Source organism: Prionailurus bengalensis, chromosome A1 (genome assembly GCF_016509475.1).
Source record: "Prionailurus bengalensis isolate Pbe53 chromosome A1, Fcat_Pben_1.1_paternal_pri, whole genome shotgun sequence".
NCBI lineage: Eukaryota > Metazoa > Chordata > Mammalia > Carnivora > Felidae > Prionailurus > Prionailurus bengalensis.
In genome coordinates this window covers 201,122,119-201,141,336 of record NC_057343.1, presented here as the reverse complement: position 1 = coordinate 201,141,336, position 19,218 = coordinate 201,122,119, and the positions used below count along the sequence as shown (strand labels likewise).

Below are 19,218 nucleotides of genomic sequence, written 5' to 3'. Positions count from 1 at the left end.
AAGAGGTTGTTGCCTGTTTTCTCCTCTAGGGTTTTGATGGTTTCCTGTCTCACATTTAGGTCTTTCATCCATTCTGAGTTTATTTCTGTGTATATACCACTGTATTTTAGAAATAGACAACTCATTTTCAAGGTTCATAGACCTACAGATGGAGGGAAATTTTGCCCCAGGACAGATCACACCTGGAGTCTCACCTGCATCTGATTTAGATGAGAGCGTTTCTCCTGGACTATCAAGCACAGTTTTCCTGGGAACCATTGTCCCCTAAGCATGTTGCCCCATGTCTTGGTGACTGCTAGATATTATATATATATATATATATATATATATATATATATATATATGATGATTAATTTGGATTTTATTTTTTATTGACATGTAATTGACATGTTACATTATAGTACTTTCAGGTGTACAACATAATGATTCTCTATACGCAGATACTGTGAGATGATCACCACGATAAGTCTAGTTAACATCCATCCACATATAACTACAAAGGTTTTTCTAATGATGAGAATTTTTAAGATCTACTTTCTTAGCAACTTTCAGCTATACAATACAGTGTTATTAACTGTACTCTCCATGCTGTACATTACATCTCTATAATTTATTTTACAACTGGAAGAGTTTTTATGTTTTCTGTTTAATTAACTTATTTATTTTGAGAGAGATGGAGATAGTGTAAGTCGGGGAGGGTCAGAATGAGAGGAGATAGAGAATCCCTAGCAGGCTCCTCCCTGCCAGTGCAGAGCCTGACAAGGGGCTTGAACTCACAAAACTATGAGATCATGATCTGAGCCACCAGGCGCCCCAGTGTTCTTGTGTCTTTGTTTACTATTTAACAGAGACATTGCCCCCCTAAAATGCCAGCATACATCTGCAGGAATGGGTCAGAATGCAATCTAATCACCCTCGTTAAAAATGCCCCACTCTTCCCAAATCTGCCTCTTGCTTTTGGCCTTGATTCTCTTAACGTGAATTTCTTCCTTTATATTACCCTGGACCTTTCTGCAAATGAACCCCTTCCATGAAAAGCCTGCTCCACCAGCCCTTCAACATATTGAGATATGCTTAAATTATGCATTGGTCACACAAGTTAGACCCTCCTTCTGCCATCCTTTACCATAAATATGTGTCATTAATCTCTTACAATAGTATTTTGGAAGTCAATAAACTTCCTCTGCCAAATTTTTGTTAGTGAGTATAGAATGACCTGTTTTGTTTTATGCATTTATTTCTGCTCTTATTTTCAAAAGATTGTGTTCCTATTTGAGCCTCACTACAATCTAAGAACAAAACTGGGTTAACTATATCTAATCCCTAAACATATATTTCTCTTTTGAATTATCTTATAATTTAAAATTGGTTTCCAAAATAAAGTGAGAGGATGAATTTCGTATTTGTGAAACTAATTCTTAAATTATTAAGGTTCCCCCCCAAAGTTACTTCATAGATGAGTGAGAATTATCCAGGCAGAAGGTTCTCTAAAAATTTTTTAAATGAATTAAAGAAAAAAGAATTCTGGTCAGCTAGTCAAGATGGCGGCGTAGGAGGATGCTGGGCTCACCGCGCGTCCTGCTGGTCACTTAGATTCCACCTACACCTGCCTAAATAACCCATAAAACCGCCAGAGGATTAGCAGAACGGAGACGCCGGAGCCAAGCGCAGACGAGAGGCCCATGGAAGAGGGTAGGAAGGGCGGCGAGGCGGTGCGCGCTCCACGGACTGGCGGGAGGGAGCTGGGCGGAGGGGCGGCTCCCCGGCCAAGCAGAGCCCCCGAGTCTGGCTTGCAAAAGCGGAGGGGCCTGATGGACTGTGTTCCCACAACAAGCGCGACTTAGCGTCTGGGAGGTCATAAGTTAACAGCTCTGCTCGGAAAGAGGGAAGGCTGGAGGACAAAGGGAGGGAGAGCTGCTGAGCCCCCTCACGACAGAGCTCAGTTTGGTGGGGAACAAAGGCGCTCGCCAGCGCCATCTCCCCCGCCCATCCCCCAGCCAAAATCCCAAAGAGAACCAGTTCCTGCCAGGGAACTTACTCGCTCCGCGCAAACACCCAACTCTGTGCTTCTGCGGAGCCAAACCTCCGGCAGCAGATCTGACTCCCTCCCGCTGCCACAGGGCCCCTCCTGAAGTGGATCACCTAAGGAGAAGCAAGCTAAGCCTGCCCCTCCTGTCCCCGTGCACCTTGCCTACCCACCCCAGCTAATACGCCAGATCCCCAGCATCACAAGCCTGGCAGTGTGCAAGTAGCCCAGATGGCCACGCCACCCCACAGTGAATCCCGCCCCTAGGAGAGGGGAAGAGAAGGCACACACCAGTCTGACTGTGGCCCCAGCAGTGGGCTGGGGGCAGACATCAGGTCTGACTGCGGCCCCGCCCACCAACTCCAGTTATACACCACAGCACAGGGGAAGTGCCCTGCAGGTCCTCACCACGCCAGGGACTATCCAAAATGACCAAGCGGAAGAATTCCCCTCAGAAGAATCTCCAGGAAATAACAACAGCTAATGAGCTGATCAAAAAGGATTTAAATAAGAGAAAGTGAATTTAGAATAATAGTCATAAAATTAATCGCTGGGCTTGAAAACAGTATACAGGACAGCAGAGAATCTCTTGCTACAGAGATCAAGGGACTAAGGAACAGTCACGAGGAGCTGAAAAACGCTTTAAATGAAATGCAAAACAAAATGGAAACCACCACGGCTCGGATTGAAGAGGCAGAGGAGAGAATAGGTGAACTAGAAGAAAAAGTTATGGAAAAAGAGGAAGCTGAGAAAAAGAGAGATAAAAAAATCCAGGAGTATGTGGGGAAAATTAGAGAACTAAGTGATACACTAAAAAGAAATAATATACGCATAATTGGTATCCCAGAGGAGGAAGAGAGAGGGAAAGGTGCTGAAGGGGTACTTGAAGAAATCATAGCTGAGAACTTCCCTGAACTGGGGAAGGAAAAAGGCATTGAAATCCAAGAGGCACAGAGAACTCCCTTCAGACGTAACCTGAATCGATCTTCTGCACGACATATCATAGTGAAACTGGCAAAATACAAGGATAAAGAGAAAATTCTGAAAGCAGCAAGGGGTAAACGTGCCCTCACATATAAAGGGAGACCTATAAGACTCGTGACTGATCTCTCTTTTGAAACTTGGCAGGCCAGAAAGAATTGGCACGAGATTTTCAGGGTGCTAGACAGAAAAAATATGCAGCCAAGAATCCTTTATCCAGCAAGTCTGTCATTTAGAATAGAAGGAGAGATAAAGGTCTTCCCAAACAAACAAAAACTGAAGGAATTTGTCACCACTAAACCAGCCCTACAAGAGATCCTAAGGGGGACCCTGTGAGACAAAGTCCCAGAGACATCACTACAAGCATAAAACATACAGACATCACAATGACTCTAAACCCGTATCTTTCTATAATAACACTGAATGTAAATGGATTAAATGCGCCAACCAAAAGACATAGGGTATCAGAATGGATAAAAAAACAAGACCCATCTATTTGCTGTCTACAAGAGACTCATTTTAGACCTGAGGACACCTTTAGATTGAGAGTGAGGGGATGGAGAACTATTTATCATGCGACTGGAAGCCAAAAGAAAGCTGGAGTAGCCATACTTATATCAGACAAACTAGACTTTAAATTAAAGGCTGTAACAAGAGATGAAGAAGGACATTATATAATAGTTACAGGGTCTATCCATCAGGAAGAGCTAACAATTATAAATGTCTATGCGCCGAATACCGGAGCCCCCAAATATATAAAACAACTACTCATAAACATAAGCAACCTTATTGATAAGAATGTGGTAATTGCAGGGGACTTTAACACCCCACTTACAGAAATGGATAGATCATCTAGACACACGGTCAATAAAGAAACAAGGGCCCTGAATGATACATTGGATCAGATGGACTTGACAGATATATTTAGAACTCTGCATCCCAAAGCAACAGAATATACTTTCTTCTCGAGTGCATATGGAACATTCTCCAAGATAGATCATATACTGGGTCACAAAACAGCCCTTCATAAGTTTACAAGAATTGAAATTATACCATGCTTACTTTCAGACCACAATGCTATGAAGCTTGAAATCAACCACAGAAAAAAGTCTGGAAAACCTCCAAAAGCATGGAGGTTAAAGAACACCCTACTAACGAATGAGTGGGTCAACCAGGCAATTAGAGAAGAAATTAAAAAATATATGGAAACAAACGAGAATGAAAATACAACAATCCAAACGCTTTGGGAAGCAGCGAAGGCAGTCCTGAGAGGAAAATACATTGCAATCCAGGCCTATCTCAAGAAACAAGAAAAATCCCAAATACAAAATCTAACAGCACACCTAAAGGAACTAGAAGCAGAACAGCAAAGGCAGCCTAAACCCAGCAGAAGAAGAGAAATAATAAAGATCAGAGCAGAAATAAACAATATAGAATCTAAAAAAACTGTAGAGCAGATCAACGAAACCAAGAGTTGGTTTTTTGAAAAAATAAACAAAATTGACAAACCTCTAGCCAGGCTTCTCAAAAAGAAAAGGGAGATGACCCAAATAGATAAAATCATGAATGAAAATGGAATTATTACAACCAATCCCTCAGAGATACAAACAATTATCAGGGAATACTATGAAAAATTATATGACAACAAATTGGACAACCTGGAAGAAATGGACAAATTCCTGAACACCCACACTCTTCCAAAACTCAATCAGGAGGAAATAGAAAGCTTGAACAGACCCATAACCAGCGAAGAAATTGAATCAGTTATCAAAAATCTCCCAACAAATAAGAGTCCAGGACCAGATGACTTCCCAGGGGAGTTCTACCAGACCTTTAAAGCAGAGATAATACCTATCCTTCTCAAGCTATTCCAAGAAATAGAAAGGGAAGGAAAACTTCCAGACTCATTCTATGAAGCCAGTATTACTTTGATTCCTAAACCAGACAGAGACCCAGTAAAAAAAGAGAACTACAGGCCAATATCCCTGATGAATATGGATGCAAAAATTCTCAATAAGATACTAGCAAATCGAATTCAACGGCATATAAAAAGAATTATTCACCATGATCAAGTGGGATTCATTCCTGGGATGCAGGGCTGGTTCAACATTCGCAAATCAATCAACGTGATACATCACATTAACAAAAAAAAAGAGAAGAACCATATGATCCTGTCAATCGATGCAGAAAAGGCCTTTGAAAAAATCCAGCACCCTTTCTTAATAAAAACCCTTGAGAAAGTTGGGATAGAAGGAACATACTTAAAGATCATAAAAGCCATTGATGAAAAGCCCACAGCTAACATCATCCTCAATGGGGAAAAACTGAGAGCTTTTTCCCTGAGATCAGGAACACGACAGGGATGCCCACTCTCACCACTGCTGTTTAACATAGTGCTGGAAGTTCTAGCATCAGCAATCAGACAACAAAAGGAAATCAAAGGCATCAAAATTGGCAAAGATGAAGTCAAGCTTTCGCTTTTTGCAGATGACATGATATTATACATGGAAAATCCTATAGACTCCACCAAAAGTCTGCTAGAACTGATACGTGAATTCAGCAAAGTTGCAGGATACAAAATCAATGTACAGAAATCAGTTGCATTCTTATACACTAACAATGAAGCAACAGAAAGACAAATAAAGAAACTGATCCCATTCACAATTGCACCAAGAAGCATAAAATACCTAGGAATAAATCTAACCAAAGATGTAAAGGATCTGTATGCTGAAAACTATAGAAAGCTTATGAAGGTAATTGAAGAAGATTTAAAGAAATGGAAAGACATTCCCTGCTCATGGATTGGAAAAATAAATATTGTCAAAATGTCAATACTACCCAAAGCTATCTACACATTCAATGCAATCCCAATCAAAATTGCACCAGCATTCTTCTCGAAACTAGAACAAGAAATCCTAAAATTCATATGGAACCACAAAAGGCCCCGAATAGCCAAAGGAATTTTGAAGAAGAAGACCAAAGCAGGAGGCATCACAATCCCAGACTTTAGCCTCTACTACAAAGCTGTCATCATCGAGACAGCATGGTATTGGCACCAAAACAGACACATAGACCAATGGAATAGAATAGAAACTCCAGAACTAGACCCACAAACGTATGGCCAACTCATCTTTGACAAAGCAGGAAAGAACATCCAATGGAAAAAAGACAGCCTCTTTAACAAATGGTGCTGGGAGAACTGGACAGCAACATGCAGAAGGTTGAAACTAGACCACTTTCTCACACCATTCACAAAAATAAACTCAAAATGGATAAAGGACCTAAATGTGAGACAGGAAACCATCAAAACCTTAGAGGAGAAAGCAGGAAAAGACCTCTCTGACCTCAGCCGTAGCAATCTCTTACTCGACACATCCCCAAAGGCAAGGGAATTAAAAGCAAAAGTGAATTACTGGGACCTTATGAAGATAAAAAGCTTCTGCACAGCAAAGGAAACAACCAACAAAACTAAAAGGCAACCAACGGAATGGGAAAAGATATTTGCAAATGACCTATCGGACAAAGGGCTAGTATCCAAAATCTATAAAGAGCTCACCAAACTCCACACCCGAAAAACAAATAACCCAGTGAAGAAATGGGCAGAAAACATGAATAGACACTTCTCTAAAGAAGACATCCGGATGGCCAACAGGCACATGAAAAGATGTTCAGCGTCGCTCCTTATCAGGGAAATACAAATCAAAACCACACTCAGGTATCACCTCACGCCAGTCAGAGTGGCCAAAATGAACAAATCAGGAGACTATAGATGCTGGAGAGGATGTGGAGAAACGGGAACCCTCTTGCACTGTTGGTGGGAATGCAAATTGGTGCAGCCGCTCTGGAAAGCAGTGTGGAGGTTCCTCAGAAAATTGAAAATAGACCTACCCTATGACCCAGCAATAGCACTGCTAGGAATTTATCCAAGGGATACAGGAGTACTGATGCATAGGGCCACTTGTACCCCAATGTTCATAGCAGCACTCTCAACAATAGCCAAATTATGGAAAGAACCTAAATGTCCATCAACTGATGAATGGATAAAGAAATTGTGGTTTATATACACAATGGAATTCTACGTAGCAATGAGAAAAAATGAAATATGGCCTTTTGTAGCAACATGGATGGAACTGGAGAGTGTGATGCTAAGTGAAATAAGCCATACAGAGAAAGACAGATACCATATGGTTTCACTCTTATGTGGATCCTGAGAAACTTAACAGGAACCCATGGGGGAGGGGAAGAAAAAAAAAAAGAGGTTAGAGTGCGAGAGAGCCAAAGCATAAGAGACTGTTAAAAACTGAGAACAAACTGAGGGTTGATGGGGGGTGGGAGGGAGGAGAGGGTGGGTGATGGGTATTGAGGAGGGCACCTTTTGGGATGACCACTGGGTGTTGTATGGAAACCAATTTGTCAATACATTTCATATAAAAAAAAATTAAAAAAAAGAATTCTGCATTAATCAAGTTGTGCTTATCTATCTGGTTTGCCTATAGGTATTAAAATGGCAACAAAGACGATTGTGGACATAGTGAAGATTGGTTAGACGTCCAGGGGATACAGGACTTATGTTTGCAGCAAATTTTAGTGAGATTCACTGGAATGCTTGGACTTCATTACTGCTAACTAATGCACAGCAAGGTTACCCTGGAGAAATCCTTTGAGTTTGTTGCACTATTATTGCATTCACAGGCATTCACATAAGGACCAGGAGGGAAGATTTATACTTTGGGTAATAATATGCCCCTGGCAGGGCGAAGCTCAAGTCACCTTGAAACTCACTGCATCTAATGTAGAACTGGAAATGTATAAATGAATGAAACAGTCTATGACTTTCTGCGCCAATTTTTTTTTATTCCATACTCTTGTCCTTCACATCTCTATACCACTGAGCAGGATATTCCTTGTGCCTGGAATGACCTTTGCCTTCCATTCTATGTAGTAAATTTCAACTCATCCTTTAAGATCCAGATTAATTGCCACCTCTTCTGTGAAGCCTTCAGGCTTAGATTTACCCTCTTATCAACTTTTGGTTCAGAGTTCTTTATAGTTATCTGAAATTTAATACTCATCCTGTTATGATGTATTAGTTTTTTACTCATATTACCAGAATAAAGCTCAATGACAGCAGGGATAGTGTCTGTTTTGTTCATTGTTATATCCTCAGGACCTAGAAAATGCCTGACGCAAAAGAGCTGGATAAATAGTTTTGAATGATCCATTTATTAGTGGGTATAGACATATAAGCATGGTTGTGGGGAAAGGGAATATAATGAACCAAATATGGTTGTTATTTCCCATATTATTCAATTAAGCTATGGGATAGACATAGAAACATATTTCTATACATAATGGGACTTCAAAGAAGGAATAGATATTGGATTAGACAGAATACTTACATTAAGTTTACTATAAACTAATTATCATAGGCTAAGTTGTGAAATGATGACATAGATAGTTGTAAATATATATTTGAAGAGAAATAAGTATAATGAATTGGAATTGTCCAGATTTATCAAAAGAGGCATGGTCTTGAAGGGAGAATTGAATTAGCAGGAAAGAAGAGATTTGGGATCAATGGGATAAGGAATGGTGATGGAAAATGACGTATTTTGTGAGGAATTGAGCAGACCATTAATGAAGGAAGTTCTGGACAGTAAGGCTGAGAAAATGAGCCAGACCAAGACTTCCAGCTCAGCTACCAATTATGTGACATTGAGGAAGAATGGCATCTAACCTTATTTGTACAATGGTAATAATAGCTACATTTTTGCTTTTTCACAAGGTTTCTTGAGGCATCAAATGAGTCAAAATGATTCTGAAAGAAGTAAGAAGACATAAGCGTTAAGAAATAGTATGATGCAGGGGCACCTGGGTGGCTCAGTCGGTTAAGCATCCGACTTGGGCTCAGGTCATGATCTCATGGTTTGTGAGTTCGAGCCCTGCGTTGGGCTCTGTGCTGACAGCTTGGAGCTTGGAGCCTGCTTCAGATTCTGTGTCTCCCTCTCTCTTTGTCCCTCCCTGCTCATGCTCTGTCTCTCTCTGTCTCTCAAAAGTAAATAAATGTTAAAAAAATTTTAAAAAATAGTATGATACAAATTGGAATAATAGAAGAAAAAGTGTTGGAAGGAAATATATCCAAATTCACTGCACTTGCATTAAGATGATGTGACTATGAGTGAGCTTTATTCCTAATTTTCTCTATATTCCAAATTATCATTGAAGAGCATATATTAATCAAAAATTCATTTCATTCAACAAATATTATACTAGGTGCTGAGAAAAAAAAGAGTGAATAAAAGAAATAAGATCTGAGCTCTCAAGGGGTTTAGGTCTTACTAGGCAGAGACAGACACAAAACAGTGCAGATACGTAAGATAATTTCAGATAACTAGTGCTGTGATAGTGGTGTATTGATGGAGTAGGATGTTGCTGCTAGACAGAGGAGTCAGGGGAAGTCTCTATGAAGAGAGCAGAGACCTGTTTGAGCAAAGACCTACATAGTAAATAGGTTAGATGCTGAGCTGGGAAGAAAATTCCCAACATAGATTGCTGAGTTGGGAAGAAAATGTTGTAGACAGTGGGTCAAGCAGCTGCAAAGGCCATAATGCAGAATGAGCTGCTTGTGCTCAAAGGACAGAAGGAAAGCCAGAGTGGCTGGAACATAGTGAGCAAAGAGGGTGGTGAAAGTGAAGCCAGTTACACAAGGTCAGATCATGAATGACCTTTGAAACCATGGTATGAAAACTGGATTTTATTGTCAGTGCACTGATAAGACATTGGGATATTTCTATAACAAAACAAACAAGAATATACGATAGGAAAAATACAGTCTCTTCAACCAGTGTTGGGAAAACTGGATAGCAACATGCAAAAGAATGAAACTAGATCATTTTCTTACATCATACGCAAAAACAAACTCAAAATGGATTAAAGACCTAAATGTGAGACCTGAAGCCATAAAATTCCTAGAAGAAAACATAAGCAATAATTTCTTTGACATCGCTGTAGAAACATTTTTATAGATAAATTTTATAGATATATCCAATAAAGGGTTAATATATAAAATATATGAAGAACTTATACAACTCAACACCAAAAAATTTGTAGATAGATCTCTTCTAGCAAGGGAAACAAAAGCAAATTAAACTATTGGGACTTTATCAAAATAAAAAGCTTCTGCATACTGAATGAAACCATCAACAAAACAAAAAGACAGCCCACTGAATAGGAGAAGATATTTGCAAATGATATATCCAATAAAGGGTTAATATCCAAAATATATTAAGAACTTATACAACTCAACACCAAAAAAAAAGTCCAATTAAAAATGGGCAGAAGACATGAACAAACATTTCTCCAAAGAAGACATCCAGATGGTCAAGAGACACCTGAAAAGATTATCAACATCGCTAAACATCAGAGAAACACAAGTCAAAACCACAATAAGATATCACCTCACACCTGTTAGAATGGCGTAAATAAATTGAAAAAAAAAACAAGTAAAAACAAGTCTTGGCATAGATGTAGAGAAGAAGGAACCCTCATGCACTGTTGGTGGGAATGTAATTTGGTGCAGCCACTGTGGAAAACAGTATGGAGGTTCCTCAAAAACTTAAAAATATGGTTACCTTATGATCCAGTAACTCCACTACTGGTGTTTACCCAAAGAATACAAAAACACTAATTTAAAAAGACATATGTACCCCAACGTTTACTGCAGCATTATTTGCAATAGCCAAGATATGGAAGCCATCCAAGTGCCCATCAGTAGATGAATGGATAAAGAAGGTGTGTGTGTGTGTGTTTGTGTGTGTGTGTGTGTGTGTGTGTGTGTGTGTGTGTAAGTAAAATATTGCTGTGGAATATTATTCAGCCATAAAAAAGAATGAAATCTTGCCATTTGAAACAACATGGAGGGACCCAGAGGGTATAATGCTAAGTGAAAAAGATCAGTCAGAGAAAGACAAATACCATATGATTTTGCTCATATGTGGAATTGAAATAAAACAAACAAAGAGAAAAAGAGACAAACAGAAAAACAGACTCCTAAACACAGAAAACAAACTGGTGGCTGCCAAATGGGAAGTAGGCAAGGTGGGCAAGGGGATGGGTGAACTAGATACAAAAGATTAAAAGTATACTTATCATGATGAGCCATGAGTGATGTGTATAATTGTTGAATCATTATACTGTACACCTGAAACTAATATAACATGTGTTAACTATACTTGAGAATTAATTAATTAGTTAATAAAAGACACTGGGGTATTTTAAGTAGAGAGATGGAATGATCTGTGTTTTTGAACAATATTTTATATATGTGTGTATGTATGTACATATGTGTATATTTAATATCCAAATATAGGTATACATATGTATATATGTGTGTATATACATAAATTGAAATTTAGCTGCTAAATGATAAAATGAATTCCAGTGTGATTTCATGTCATTACCTGATCTGCTGAAGTCTAATCAAATAGGTCTAATGAATTAAAAGGAGTCATTATGGTCATATGTGGTCTTTCCAGCATTAGACATTTGATATCATTTCCTGAAGCTTCTACTAGTATGTTAGAGCATTGGTAACATATTTAAATAGTGTTTATCGCATTCTGCACAGTAGGGTGAAGATAAACACCAGGATTGTTGATTGAAGACCCCAGTATTCTGTCTATTCCAGCTCCCTCCTTAGTTTCCTATGTTATTTTCTTTTGCATTGTATTTCCTGAAAAATAAAAAGGAGCAGTGGTGCATATGAGAAATAGATGTTAAAGAGAAAATCTGCAAATGTAGAGCTGTGTAGGTTTTGCTGCAGAGTATTTCAAAATTATTATTTGTCCTCTTCCTGGCAGACTGTCTTTTTAAGAAATAATAGGCTGAGCTCTCTTGAATGAACTAGAGATGGTAGAATGGCTTTGGCACGTAGAGAAGCACGTTAATTACTTTAAGTTCCCAGAGCTTTATCACTGACCTCATAGTTCCTTTGGCGCACTCTGCACTCTGCTCTCAGGAGTGCGCAGGCACGGTGGAATAGCAAGCCCTTTTCCTCCAACCTTCCAGTGGCTGTAACAATAGATTGATGAAATACTGCGTACTTTCAATGCTGTCCAGAAAGTGGGATATTCTTTCATGAAAACACATATTAGTAGAACTTGGATGTCAGTTTTAAAGATCCCACTCTGCCTTCGGTGTCTGCAAAAATAAACAGATCTCAAACAGGATGAGGCATACTCCCCTTCCCACAGACAGTGTTAATATCCACACATCCTTCTATCTTCAGAGTGAAGGACGGACAGCTATCAACCGTACTCTTTCCCCTCATTCCCTTTCCATCACAAACAATGTTTTTCAAAAAAAAAAAAAAAAAAAAAGTCTAGCAAGGCTTTATCCTATCAGGGTCTTTGTTGTTTTTGAAAATGATTATCGTTTCTTGGGCATTCAGAAAGAAGCATCGAAAGCCAAAACTACTTTTGACAGTTCTCACTGGAATAAAACAGATAGGACACCATTCTCTACGTTTTCATCCTCAAAAATGATCTCTTATGAAAGAAAATGATACAATTTTCAAGGGGCCGTGATTTTTCCTCCTTCTCTGAGGTAATCAGCAGTGCTTTTCCAACAGACATTTCATACAAAGTCCGTGTCAAAAGCTTCTTGGGGATTCAAGAGAAAAAGTAGATAGCCTTCAGCCCTTTGAACAGCTTAGAGTTATTTAAAAGTCCCTAGAGGTAATATGTGGTTTAAGAATTCAAGCTGTTGAATCAGACAGCCCTGTGTTCAGATCCTGCCCTCACCCTTATTTCTTTCCACGTGTGAGACACACTTCTCTTCAGGAACCTTAGAAATTCCTGCAAAACAAATATAATATTAACAATCATATTCTAGGGTTGCCATGAGGATGAATGGGGTACTTAATCATGTATATAAAGTATTTAGCATGGGTGGCACCTGGGTGGCTCAGTCAGTTAAGCATCCAACTTCAGCTCAGGTCATGATCTCACAGTTCATGAGTTCGAGCCCCACGGCAGGCTCTGTGCTGACAGCCTGGAGCCTGCTTTGGATTCTGGCTCTCCCACTCTCTCTGCCCCTCCCTGATCGTGCTCTGTCTCTTTCTCTGTCTCTCAAAAATAAATAAAACATTAAAATTTTTTTAGCATGGTATCAGAACCCCAAATAAGTACTGGTAAACACTAATAGTGTTCTTGGTAAACACTAATAAGGAAAACAATTATTACATAAAACAGGTTTTTTTAAGTGGTCTTTGAGAATTGTATTACAAAACTATATTCACAAATTGTAAATATGGACTATGTTTTCATTTTTCTTAATAGGCATTTTAAATTGTATGGCATACAATGTTGGTCTCCTAGAAGCAAAGATATTTTCCGGTCCTTCAAGTGAGCAGTTTGGCTATGCTGTGCAGCAGTTTATAAATCCAAAAGGCAACTGGTAAGAATATTCTCTCTATGGTTTCAGTACAAATACTAAATAAATTTAATGTTTGGCTCCAACTGCTTGTTCAAATTGGTACATGAATATATTATTAATGGATATCTTCAAATATCCTTAAATGAAAGATCTTTCCTTGAGAGTTGATAACTTTCAGATTGATAATTAATGAGATGGTGTAATGGTACTTTTTAAAAACCTAGATGGAAAACTTTCCCTAACTATTCCATAGTAAATTCATAATAGCAGTTCCCTTTCTCTAGTGCATTTGCATTGTTCATTTTTGCCTAAAAGTGCTCCCAATTTTTAATGCTGTGTAATGGTTACATTTAAACCATGGTTACATTTATATCAACTACTTTCAAGGATATGGAAATATATGTCCCCCCCCCCCATTGCTGGTTTAAGTTTCCCTTTAAAATAATGAAAATCAATGCAGGGGAAATTAGACGATTCTGAAAGTTGTCTTTAGGTAGAAGAACTTTAGCTCCGCCCTTGCCAGTCTTGATGTCCACTGGTCACAAGAGTCCTGCCTTTAGAACCTTATCTTCCTGTTGCCGCAGAAGGTTTCAGACTTACCCTGGATCTTCCAATCTGGATCCTTTAGAGTTCTTTTCAACGACTGAATGGCTATTTTGGCTTATCAAATAAGAGCTATAATTAATAATCTTTTTTCTGTGTGAGCTTAAGTTCGATGCTCAAAAAATTGAATTCTAAGAAACATTTAGAATCCAAATTATTCATGTTTTGGAGCATGCCTATTTGTGTGATAGGGAAAGAAAATGAAATTATCACTCGAGAGGGTACTGTCTCAAAAGACATCTTGGAGGAAGTGAATCATGAGTCTTAAGGGGGTCTTAAGGGGAGGAGATGAATAGTCAGGACAAAAGCATTAACTAATATGAGGAGACTTGGAAAGCAACGTATGTTGTAGTTTGTCAGTCATCCCAAAGGATAATAACGGTCTGGTTGAAAACCCAAAGAGTAGCAATTATTATCATTTGGGATATGAGAGCGCATCTCTAACAGTTATCTTATTATGCTTTGATAACCATATACTGTGGTTAAAGGCTAGACAGATGTTATAGTTGGTATAGTATGACCTTGGAATCTGGCAGATGAATTTGCTGATGACCCGCAATTTTACATATCTAGCCCCGATTCTTCCCTGAGCTGCGGACACACATAACAAACATCACTACATTAATGCCTAGTAGACATACCAGGCTTAACATATCAAACATAAACAAATATCTGATTGTCTGCACCAGCTGATGAGACCAAAAATCCTGACTCCTCTCTTTCTGTCACCACCCCATATCTCATCCATTAACCAGTCCTACTGATGCCACAACCAAAATACATGTGATAACAGACCATGGGTTTCCCCCATCATCCCTGCAGTCCTTTCTCAAAGCCAACATGAGCCCTTGCGGTTACTGCGGCAACTGCTTCTCAGCCCACCTGCTGCTTCCCTTCTCACCCCTCAGGGAAGCCTTGTGAACTGTCAAGTACATGATTCAAATAATGTCACTGCCGAGATTAAAACCCTCTGTGGCTTCCTATTGCAATCAGATGACATTAAAATTCCTTAAAGGATCTTCCTTGACCTGGTCTCAGTCTGCCTGTCCTGTCTCACATTTTACCCCCTCACCCTTAAGCCCTATGAATTCTGTCCTTTGTCTGTCCCTTGAACACACTAAGCTCATCACTGCTTCAAAGCTTCTGAACATGCTTTTTTCCTGGAAGGATCAGTCTTCCCAAGATCTTCACTTGGCTGGTGGGTTCTCATTTTTCAGTCTCCGCTCAAATGTCTCCTCTTTATAGAGACCTTTCAGAGCACGACTACATACATGAGCACTTCAGCTCACCTCCCAGCCACTCTCCCACCTTCCATGCAGATTTCTTTTCTGTATAGTAGTTATTGCTATCTGAAATCACCTTTACATGTTTATACTCCCATTGTCTCTCTTCTGCCCTGTCTCTGAGTATAGGCACATTGTTTTTGTTCAATGGCGTGTCCAGAACCCAGAGTGCTATTTGGCACCAAGTAGGGGATCAATAATTGTTTGCTGAATGACTGAATGAAAGTCCCATTTCCAAATTATTCACTTTAGGTACTCTACAAAGTGAACCATAGTAATTTGACTTAGGTCTGAACTGAACGAGACCTTCGGGGGGACTCTGATGTTCTGCTTCATAAGTATGACCTTGCTGAGGACAATCGCCATCAAGCTTGAGGTTGTTCTTTTTAAGTGAAAGTTTTTCTGGGACAAGACAAATCTGAGAGAAAGAGACACTATCAGCAGTAGATGCTATTAGAGACAATAAGCTTATGAAGGATTGGAAGGTAACTCAACCACTGGCCCACTACAGGTTGGAAGCTGAACAAGACCAACAGGGAAAAAATGTTGACAGGAATCTAGCAGGCAGAGTCCTGGGAAAGTGAGAAGCAGCCATACCCCCTTTCTCCCTCCACGATTCTCTCTGAGCATACAAAACATTGTTAAAAGACAAGTGTATTAGCAACTTATGGTGAGATTCTGGTGCTGATAGGGTTATGTCCAGACCAAAGACACTAAACATTCCTAAATCCTCCCATGGCCTTCTCATGACATTCCTGAGATACATATAAACACAGGACAATGGCTATTGGGAAACAAGGCACCACTCTATTATTGGCTCAGCTGGTGCTTTTAACTCCAGTGTAGAGCTTTTTGGGAATAAGTAACGGTAGGCTTATCAAGACCTTACTTCCCTCAAGCCTGTCTGAAACCAGCTGGTAAGAGCGTATCCCAGTGCACAAAAAGAAAAGAAGGGAGAGTGCCTGTATTACCTGAGAAGCTAAACCCCGTTGCAGTGCAAAGCTGGAAGGAAAGAGAACAAAAGCTGGCCTGCCATGCCAGTCTGTCCTTCCACTGTTCCGGCCTTGTTGAAGCAGAGAAGCAGAAGAGGCCAAGTTGTGGACATGATCTGCTAATCCACCACAGGCTGGACACTGCGTGAAGTGCCAAGTAGAGAACATCAGAATTACCTTTAAGGAGTGTGGAGTAGAGCCATGGAGAAAGACTGATATGCAGAGCGGGCAGCCATGAGTAATGCCAGAGATGTAATAAGGGCCAACCCCATATGGTTAATAATGTTGGTGTTCTTTCAGTGCCACTGATAGTGTTAACTTACTATTAAGAGCTCGTTTTCTCCTCCCGAAGCCTGAGACACTTGAGGGCAAGATTTGCTCCTGGCCTCTCTCTCATCAGCCTGTCACAGGGGGCAGGGCTGTCACAGGATCCATGGGGTGGTGTTTCCCACTCTAGTGCCCGAGTGGCCCATGGTTAGGACAAGCGCCCTCACAGCACTCAGGCTCAAGGAAAATAATACGAAACTTGGAATCCAGAATTGCCTATTTGTTTTGACGATTGGCACAGTGCCCTTCTCCACTCCTAATTTATGACAACTGCACAGACATTATGGAAGTAGCAGATGTGGAAAGGACTGTTTAAATATTAACTTGCCTCCTGATACTAGTCAAGTTAACTTTGGGCACAGAAAGTGGGATTACTGTGAATTCCTTTAATAACTGGGAGTCTTTTTCTCCTAGACTTATATAACACACACACACACACACACAAAACACACACACATACACACATACATCCCTTTATTTTCTTTACTCTCTTCCTGCTTGTTCTGAAGCTGCTGTTTGGGTAGTTTCTCCTCCGCTTTCCTTGACTTTCTTTACAATCTGTATTGTTGAGCCCCATCTCTGTCTCTCAGCCCTTTTCTTCCTTCTGACAACTCACATAACGCTCTAGTCTGAATTTTCTTAAATCACACTCCTTGTTTTTCAAATACAACCTCAGCTTCCACATGGCTCATGTTCCTAGGAATTTATAGGCATATTTTACATTGGGATGTACAAGATCTTAACAAAATGGTCTTGATGCTTTTCTAGTTTTATTTATTATACTTTTACTACACTGTGGCTTTTTCTCTAGAAATAGTGGTCATGTGGCTTTGAAAATTCTAGAGCTTTTTGAACAGTCTCAAAAAGGCTGGATTGTTTGACAAGCAAGATTACCTCCCAAGCAGAGCAAGGGAGCACCCCTGTGTCTGGAAGTAAAGCTGTGGTCTGCTGTCCCTTCAGTGGCACATTGAGGCCCTCATCATACACACAGGATGTTTAAATGTGGATGATGCAATTTTTATCAGAAGCAATTATACAAAGGATTTAGATATGTTTAAAATCATTTCCTGGAAGCTTGTGGTGATATGCACTGTCTCTGTTTGTCTAATCTGAAGGCCTGTCACATGAACAGTCTGAGCTCATTTTATGACTCAAAAATCTTAGAACCCTACAGCCATTTGTGTAACGAGAACTGTCTGGGAACGAAGGGGTATTTCCAGTGGGAGAGATGTATTCTCTTGTGTCAGCAAGGACTAGTACGTGCTTGTTCCTTAAGAAAAGAAATATAATGAACATGTGCCGTGGCCAATAAAAAACTCCATTTATGTATGAACTTATAGTTCTAACATTATAATTAAGAAAAATATTAATAAAGCTCTATGTGTGTTATAAGTACATGGATAATGCTTGTCTATAAGACATATGGGAGAGGATTTCAGATAAGTAATAAGAAACATTCAACTCTATAACAGATATCAAAGATTATGCTGTATGTATGTTGGTAATAACAGTACTTGGTATTTACTGGTATTTACAGTATTGAAAAGTACTGAGTACTCTTTCTTTGCCAGACACATAATACAGTCGCTCTGAAAGATTTGTAAAATTATTACTCCATTTACAAATGAGGGGACTGGGGCTTAGAAAGGCTAGGTAGTTTGCCTGAGACTACAGAGCTAAGAAGTAATGTGCATATGGTAGTAATGCAAAGCAGAGATAAGATGTTCCAAGCATACATATTTTTGTAAGTATGTAAGGAGGAGAGTGGCAGGAGGTAATCAGCACTTATAAAAAATTATTTAATTATAATTGTCAAAAAAACTTTATAAAGTAAGATGAACTTCATTTAGTACTTTGAATTAAAATTTCTGTTACAAAATGTGTTGCCTCAATAGAGATGACAGTTACCACCTATCTTTTCATTCTCTCATGCACAGGGCTTTTACATATAAGTCAGGAGCCAGAGCGCAAGGGTTTTACCCTCAGCTTCCCCACCACTAGCTGGCTGACTTTGAAAAAGTCACATGCCCTCTCTGGAGCACAAAGAGAGGGCCATCGCTACCAAACCAGAATGTTTTGAGCACCTCGTGAGAGAATAAAAGTAAAGCACTTCACTGGTGAAATAAAACCTGTATGTTAGTTTTAAAAAAAAAGTGAAGTACTTCAAAAAATAAACCACTGTAGGAATAAACCAACCAAAGAGGTAAAAGACCTATACTCTGAAAATTATAAAACAATGATAAAATAAGTTGAAAATGACAACGAAATGGTATGGCATTCCATTCTCATGGATTGGAAGAATATTGTTAAAATGTCTATACTTCCCAAAGCAATCTACACATTTAATGCAATACCTATCAGAATACCAATAGCATTTTTCACAGAACAAAAAATCCTAAAATTTGTATGGAACCACAAAGACCTCAAATAGCCAAAACAATCTTAAAAAAGAAAAGCAAAGCTGGAGGCATCATAATTCCAGACTTTAAGTTATATTACAAAGCTGTAGTAATCAAAACAGTATGGTACTGGCATAAAAATAGACACGTAGATCAATGGAACAGAAACGAAA

The 19,218-nt window shown here is 39.3% G+C and overlaps 1 protein-coding gene across 1 annotated transcript in view; it reads left to right on the top strand.

Moving 5' to 3' along the window:
* The window catches only part of ITGA2 (integrin subunit alpha 2), a 114,271-nt gene that overhangs the window by 19,703 nt on the left and 75,350 nt on the right, over positions 1–19,218 (top strand). Inside the window, exon 2 of the mRNA XM_043598708.1 lies at positions 13,345–13,462. Coding sequence (XP_043454643.1) covers positions 13,345–13,462 — 118 coding nt within the window. The remainder of the gene's footprint in view (positions 1–13,344; positions 13,463–19,218) is intronic.